The sequence below is a fragment of the Barbus barbus genome (genome assembly GCF_936440315.1).
Source record: "Barbus barbus genome assembly, chromosome: 39".
Classification (NCBI taxonomy): domain Eukaryota; kingdom Metazoa; phylum Chordata; class Actinopteri; order Cypriniformes; family Cyprinidae; genus Barbus; species Barbus barbus.
Window position 1 is genome coordinate 18,715,652 of NC_136717.1, and position 7,906 is coordinate 18,723,557.

The 7,906-nt window shown below is 38.0% G+C and overlaps 1 protein-coding gene across 1 annotated transcript; it reads left to right on the top strand.

Moving 5' to 3' along the window:
* On the top strand, positions 1-4,437 carry LOC306858365 (ras-related and estrogen-regulated growth inhibitor-like protein). The gene is made up of 5 exons (XM_079398872.1): positions 1-315; positions 466-522; positions 866-939; positions 2,416-2,564; positions 3,147-4,437. The coding sequence occupies exons 1-5, from the start codon at positions 264-266 to the stop codon at positions 3,433-3,435; spliced, it is 621 nt and encodes a 206-aa protein (XP_079254998.1). The 5' UTR covers positions 1-263; the 3' UTR covers positions 3,436-4,437.
* The last annotated feature ends 3,469 nt before the right edge of the window (positions 4,438-7,906 follow it).

The following is a 7,906-nucleotide window of genomic DNA, read 5'->3' on the forward strand; positions in this document are numbered from 1 at the left end:
ACATCCACTCAGATCCTGCGATGTTTTGGCTCCAGCTGCAGAATCCTGAGAATGCTCGAGCTGAGAGCAGAGAGTCTGTCTGACAAACACCTGATCAACACGGCTCTGAACGACCAGAGGATGCAGCAGTCCATTCTTGCTTTCAGTCTCCACTGTTTTTAAAGCGTCTCGCACAGCGACTGAAATGTGGAGCGTGCGTTAAACGCAGTCGACGCGTTTGAGTTTCATTCCTTCGCGAACTCGAGGCGTTTCTACAAATCATAATGAATGCCATAAAAGTTGCAGTTCTGGGATCCGAGGGTGTCGGAAAATCAGGTATGTCTATTTTTATACATTAGGCCTGTATCTAAATATATGTATTTTTAAAATACTTTCTATGCGTTAATTTATGCTATATGTAGAATATGCAGTACAGATTACAAAAAGAATATGCTTCATATTTTGTTCTCTTCTCTACGTTTACAGCACTTATCGTTCGATTTCTAACCAGGCGATTTATTGGAGAATATGCATCATCATCAGGTATTTGTGATATTGTTTTCATATGGCATTTTCACTATTGTTGTTCAGAGAGGTCTATTTATAGGTTTGGAGAAGTGTGCAGGACTGATGAGGTATATGGTGGGTAACCAAATGTTCGCAAAATCAGTCACTGAAAAGTTCAATAATCTGCTTTTGTGTAATTTTGACTGCCTGTTTTTATATCTGGAGGTCTGTGAGACCACCCAGCAATGCTCTACAAGGGCAGTGGCACTAATGTATGCAGTGCCAAGTAGGCTACACACAGAGTGCCAGTGAATCACAGCAGTTTACTGTATGTGCAGGAATCTTTTGTATCTGATGTAATCTGTTCTTGCCTTTACAGAGTGCATCTACAGAAAGCGCATGTCTATTGATGGACGACAGCTTAATCTCGAACTGTATGACCCATGTTCTCAGGTATGTGGATAATATGCAACTGTTATTATACAACTGTAATAGTAATCAAGGCAGTGCCTTCATAAAGCACCATATAGTTTAGTGGGCTAAAGTGAGCATGACTAACTGTGCATATTCCAGTGATCTGTCTTTAAGATTACTGAACCTTTGCCTGTTTATACATGTAGACTGAATTTCATTGTTTGTGTGTGTTATGTACATGGATTTTACTGTAAGTAGCCCATTTCATAGACTTGCCTAGTTTAGACATTTTCCAGAGACTTTGGCATCATCAAAAGCAAAAAGGGTTAACCTACTAACTATTAGTGTGTATCCAGAAGAAAGCCGTACCGTCTGTTATACTGGCGTTAATGAGTATTGCAGAGTTGTGGGTCTCGCTGCCTTATATAATCTTTCCGCAAGCTCCAGACACAGCTAGCAGTATATAATGCACCAGTCAACCCTCCTCAGGATTGTAAGGCTATATTAGCCTTGATAACTTATATTATTATTTGGAAATAACCCTTATATAACCACACAAGAGTGAGGTAATATGAGTTTTTTTCCTTCCTGAGCCTAACACACACACACACATATATATATATATATATATATATATATATATATATTATTAATGTGGTTACAATGAGGTAAATGCAGTCTAGGAGGATGAGTGTGTTTTCCTCTTGGATAAAATCCAATTATTTTATCAATCTGTTGCCCATTATGTGATTGGATACCATCTGTGCCTCTTGGGGGTCCAGTTGATTATCCTGATTTTCCTCACAATCCAATTTAATCAAATTGCTGGTTTAATATAAGCTAAGCTTAATAGACAGTATTTGTGGCATAGATGTAGATTACTAGGAAAAATTATTTGGTCTTGTCCCTGGGTTTTCTTTAAAAACAGCATAGGGACAATTTTTGGAGGATTTAAAGGAATAGTTCGCCCTAAAATTTAACATTTGCTGAAAATTTACCCACCTTGCCATCCAAGATGTAGATGAGTTTGTTTCTTCATTGGAACAGACTTGGAGAAATTTAGCAATACATCACTTGCTCACCAATGGATCCACTGCAGTGAATGGGTGCCGTCAGAATGAGAGTCTAAACAGCTGATAAAACACCACAATAATACACAATACCACCCCGGTCCATCAATTAATGTCTTGTGAAGTGAAAAGCTGCATGTTTGTAAGAAACCAATCCATCATTAAGACTCTTTTTAACTTCAAACCGTTACCTCTTATCTATAATATTGCAATCTCCTGTGAAAAAGTTGTCTTTTCTGAATCAGGTGAGAAATATGCACAGATCAAGCATTGTTTAAAAGCAAAAACATTCCAAAACAGTTTTAAAGAAATATACCGGGGATTTTGATGTGAGAGGACAACAGGGGATAGACTTTTTTTTTTTTTACTGGTGGAAGCATTAATATAAATTATGGACTATATTCGTTTTGTAAAACATATTTCGATGTGTGATTTCTTTGTGCAGCCATGCGAGGGGAAGTCCACACTCAATGAGCAGATCCACTGGGCCGATGGCTTTGTGGTCGTTTACGACATCAGCGATCGTTCCTCCTTCCTCACGGCCAAAGCCATAGTGCACCTGATCCGAGAGCTTCACCTGGGAGGATCTAAAAGGTAGCGGCCACTCTGAGTACATGCTGTTCACAACAACACCCTCAGGCAGCAAAAGATGCGTCTATTTCTGTCTATATATAAGTGTTGCTCTTATGTGGGTGTCCATAATTCACCAGCTTCTGTTCACATTGAGGAGGATTGTTGAATTGAGTATGTGGGCAGTGTTGATGAGTGGATGAGCTGGTGACTCAGAGATTCAATGAAAAACATCTATTTTTAGTTTAGCCTTAGGCTATTGAGAAATTTTCAATGATTAAGTAGATGCATTTGAGGTAAATTCACTTTATAGCAGAAATACGTGGAATATTGAATGGCCATCTGTTTTTATTCTGTTCACATTGACATTTATTTGTTTATTCATCATTTATAGGATTTCAGGCTTTTCTTTTTGCTCCTTTACTTTGGTTATAGTAAATTAAGCATTGCCAAACAAATGCATAAAGGAACATCAGCCACTCAAATTAAGTTTACCTTAATCTGATAAGCAATAAAAAATAGCATATTTAGATATCTGATAAAGCTATACTTTAGCAAGTAGCAAATAGTGAAACATCTTCAGTGATGTTTTTACCCTTGTGACAGCAGGGACACAGACTCCGTGATATTCCTGGTGGGCAATAAGCAAGACTTGTGCCACATGCGGGAAGTGGACAGGGAAGAAGGCCAGAAGTTGGCGTCCGAGGGCCGCTGTCAGTTTTACGAGTTGTCTGCTGCGGAGCACTACCAGGAGGTGGTACTCATGTTCTCTAAGATCGTGCGCAATGCCAGTCTGGGAGGCAAGGCAAAGGAGCGCCGCCGCCGTCCTAGCGGTTCGAAATCCATGGCCAAACTCATCAATAACGTCTTCGGAAAACGACGGAAATCTGTTTAAAATGAGCTTGGACAATTGCTTCAGGACTGGCGTTTGAGATGCGTCAAATTAGTTTATATACTGTAGTTCCTCACAACTCATTGTTGATGCCTTGTCTTGGCCACAGTCATTACCGGGTGAATCTCATGAAGCATATCAAGAACATGGACATTTTTCACTCTAAAGTCAAAAGAAAATAAAAGCTTTCTTGGCTTAAAGAAAATGAAGCTTGTTTTAGAACCATTTTGCATTGCAACAATATTTTCATGACATTTACCTCATAATTTCTCATTACCGTAATGGTATTGAGAATGACATTGCATTGTGGCAATGAGATAATGTGTCAATCGTCAACATTTAATGTCATGGTGGAAAACATTTCAAATTATTTTATTAATGCAAAATACAATATCCTAATCTGTGTATAGCTACACATCTCTGCTTTTTGCCTTAAATGTTTCTCTAATCACTTCTTAGGATGTTTAAATGTCAGATTTAAAAAAAACACTAAGGTGATATTTCAGATTGAGGACTTGCGAAACTGCCAAGTCAAAGTCAACCCTGAGGTTATGAAATATAGGTTCGCTTGCTATGTACACAGATCAAATGTTTCTTTTGTTTCACTTAAAATTTGTTTGTGCAGTATAAGAAATGTTTGATGTAATTTAATCACTTTTTACATGTATGATGTGAGCAATGACGTATATGGGTTTTGAAATAGCTTCAAATTCCTGTAAAACAAAAACATCTGTCCATTAAAATGTGACAATTTTGGCCAAGCATCTTTTCATTTTTGTAGGAATGGACATATAAAGGTACTTGTTTAGTCAAAATTGGGAAACAACTGGCCTGAACAGAAAATAAGTGATAGGTATGCAGTATTGAATAGTTTTTCTCCAATGTTCACCAGAATGGCATTATCTTTAATGTTTTGCAACAGAATGGCTTCAGGTGGCAAGTTGACATTACAGTGAAGAGATAATGATGTTTTGGAAAGCACCAATAAAACGTACGATGAGTCATTTAGCTGGTTCTAATTTGTTCTACAAATTGGCAGATGCATAGTACATGATATATTGTACAAACTGCAAATTACTTTATTAATGGAATGCTTGCACACTACTATTTACTTTTACTATTAAAACTATAAAAAGGTCAATTGAGGGTATGAAATATCAGTTGATATTGCTTCTGGTTCATTCCTCACACTGGCAATAGAAGGTCAAAGCAAGGCCAAAGACAACCCTTATGAAAATTAACCATGGTTTTACAACAAATTAAACCAAAAACAGCATGGTTACTACAGTTAAACCATGGTAACCACAAATTAACCATGGTATTTGTAATAAAACTGTGGTTATACAAATGGTAATCAATATGCCAAAAAACATGGTTACTACACTTTTACTACAATAAAACCATGGTTAATAAGCTATTCATGTCTTTTGTTGAACCTTTGGACGTCTGGTCAACATCCAGCATGATGGTTTCCAACAACAGCAAGTTATGCGGAGTAATATTTGAGAGCCAGACTGTGCATTGGGTCTCTCTAGTTCTCATATGTGTGGAAGCTAAAACGAGAAACCCCTTTATCAACATAGGGGAGAGGAACAGATGGCTGTTTGTACAGCATTGATTCAGAAGGAGATATGAAACACAAGGTGTTTGCTTATGAGGGTCTTGTCATCACGTATTGATTCCTGGATAAACACTCTTGAACAGCTAAACATGCTGGGAATTTCACTTTTAGCTCATGTTTTGCAAACTCCCTCTTCTTTTGGGGAGATGAGCCATGGTTCTTTCTTCCTATTAATATCTAAACATATTTTTCATCTTACCGTTATTTTCTTCAAGTCGGACAGCTTTGTTAGGCCTGTTAACCAATCAGAATTTAGTGTTACAGTTTGCGTTAGATTTCAAAATCCTTGCTTTCGAAGGGCCCTTTCAATTGGCCAGTTTTGAGCACTTAGGTTTAAAAATATGGCAACCATGATTGTTCTCACTCCGAAGTGGCCTTCAGAGGCAAATTTATCCTGTTTGGAATACATCAGATGGATGCCATTTTAGCGCCCCTAGTGACACCAAAAGGAATTGCAATCGGTTTGTTTGGGTAGCTCAGTTTGGCCCAACGATACAGGCAATGGTGCAAGTTAGGATGAGGGAACCTGTTTATCCAAAGCGGTTGATGAGGGAAGTGTTTAAAATTTGTTTGTAAGTCTTTATTTACACCATTCTGCTACCTGTCACTAGTTGTACAGAAATACCTCACATCACCTTCAACTCACCTTGGTTTTTCTTTGTTAATCACAGCTTTCAGATCTAACAATGCAGGTCTTTTTAGGTCATCTTAATACTCTGTTTTTACTTTGTTGTACTGTCTACAAGAAGAAAAGAAAAGAAACCTGCTGTCATAGCTTAAACTTATTCTCCCACCTTAAGCTCTTTTAAATTTTTGACATTATGAATAATATTGTTTACCATGCCATGTTCTCGTATATCGTCATTCACCCAGTAAAGTAGTACTGAAAGCATCTGGTACAGGTGGAGGAGAGGCCATGGAGTGGATGGGTGGTGTGTGTTTACATGTGCAAACATGTGGAAGGATGAGCAGCAGAAACATCAAAAGAAAGAGGTGTTGCTGGAAAGCAAGCGACCGGTTATGAGAGATTTGCCGTTCAAGCCACAGATGTGAACTCGCGCGTGATCCCGCTTCAGGTGTTCTTGCCAAACGCTGGATCTTCAGCCGATCCTCAACACCTGACCAACACAAATCACTACCCGGGTCGGCACGCAAAATTACCAAACTGCAACAGACCGTGTACCCATCACAGATGGAAGTACTGTCTTTTACCTCCATAGAGGACGACTCCCTGGCAGAGCAGGTGTGCTGATATAAAAGTGATTCTCACATTTCCCCCTCAGTGCTTCTAAATGAATCATCAAAATACAATCTTAAAGGTCTCTTCATGATAAAACTCTTTGGATTCTGATTGGCTGTCAATATTTTTATTGTTCATTAGCGGTGTCATTATCGTTAGCTGTGATTTTGACTCCTATTCCTCAGATTTTTTTAAATGATATTATTATCGTTATAGTTATTGTTGTTGGTGTGAATGGGCCTTAAATGTTTAATTATAATATCACATTCTCCATCTTCTTCATTCCTGTGCCATACAGTATTCTCTACTTCTGTTTCTAGCCTATGTTTCTTATGATGTTACACTTTAAAAAGTGAAAATGTGCTGTTACTAATAGCCTATAGTTAGTTTGAATCAGTAAATTAAAAGGAGTACTCAGTATTTTTTATATATTCATAATATTTTATATTTATATACATTTTTGTTTTCATTTCATATATTCATATACATGATTGATTCATTCTGCAATCAAAAGTGTTCAATAACAGGAGTGTTACTGAAGTAATGTTAGCAGTATTCAGCTGGTCATGTGACCTCAAAATGGCCCTCCAGGACAGAGTTTGGACAGCCCTGGTCTACACCTACCCCGACCCTAAACCTACCCCTTACAATAATGCAAAAACAGTAATTATTGTTGTACAGTGTGACACAAATTATGCTACACTGATGTGCACAAACTGCACATGTCCAGTAGTTTTTGCTGTATCCCTTCTAGCCTTAACCTGGTAATTTTTATGAACATTTTTGTTCGTCAGTTGTATGTAATCACACTGACATTTGTAACATTGTGTAAAATATGGACCTGCTTATGGAGTGGGGCAACTCAAATTTGTTACAAACTTCCTTGAGATCATGATTTACTCCACAAGCTATATCAATGCATATTTGTGGTACTTTTTTAAGAATAATTTTCATGGTAATGCAAAGTAAAAATTTGAATATTGAATCATTCCTATGCTCAGTAATCACGCACATGTAATCAGTCGCTCATTAATGTGTGTACACACGCCATGCTAATGAAAGCTAGGACTGATTAGCCATTAATTAAGAGCACATCCGCTGGAATTCAGTCTGAGGTGATTTGGCTGTGGGAACTCATACACTTCTGGATTGTTAATGTAAAGAGAGACGTGAAATTGTGTTTTCCTTTCCACCGTCACTGCACCTTGCGTGTGCTCTTACAAAAACAACACGTTGCCTGAGAAGGAAATGGAAAGAAAGTGCCATGCACACCATAAACCATAATAGCTGAAAGCTAATTCATAACTGAGCCAAGGGATTGCCTTGCAGCGGCAGGCTGGAATCTCTTTGATGAGGCCAGTGGAATAAAGGCCTAACATATGGATCTGATCACAGGAGAAAAAGATTATTTGATTCATTTCTGCCCGAGGCTTGAGTTCAGTGTGTTGTGATACTGATGTTATAGTGTTAATCTTTGCACTGTGTTTTTAAATGCATCCCATTCTGTCTGGATGAATGGGGCAACAGATTTTGGCCTCCACATAGATTGGACTTTGTTGTAAACTTTTATTGACCCACATTTAATGCATTTATACACGTGGGCCACATTCATG

Excerpts from the sequence above, each read along its gene's own strand:
- LOC306858365 (XM_079398872.1), top strand. The coding sequence starts at position 264 with ATGAATGCCATAAAAGTTGCAGTTCTGGGATCCGAGGGTGTCGGAAAA. Across the intron at positions 523-865 it reads AGAATATGCATCATCATCAG|AGTGCATCTACAGAAAGCGC; the intron begins GTATTTGTGATA and ends TTGCCTTTACAG. Across the intron at positions 940-2,415 it reads TGTATGACCCATGTTCTCAG|CCATGCGAGGGGAAGTCCAC; the intron begins GTATGTGGATAA and ends TTCTTTGTGCAG.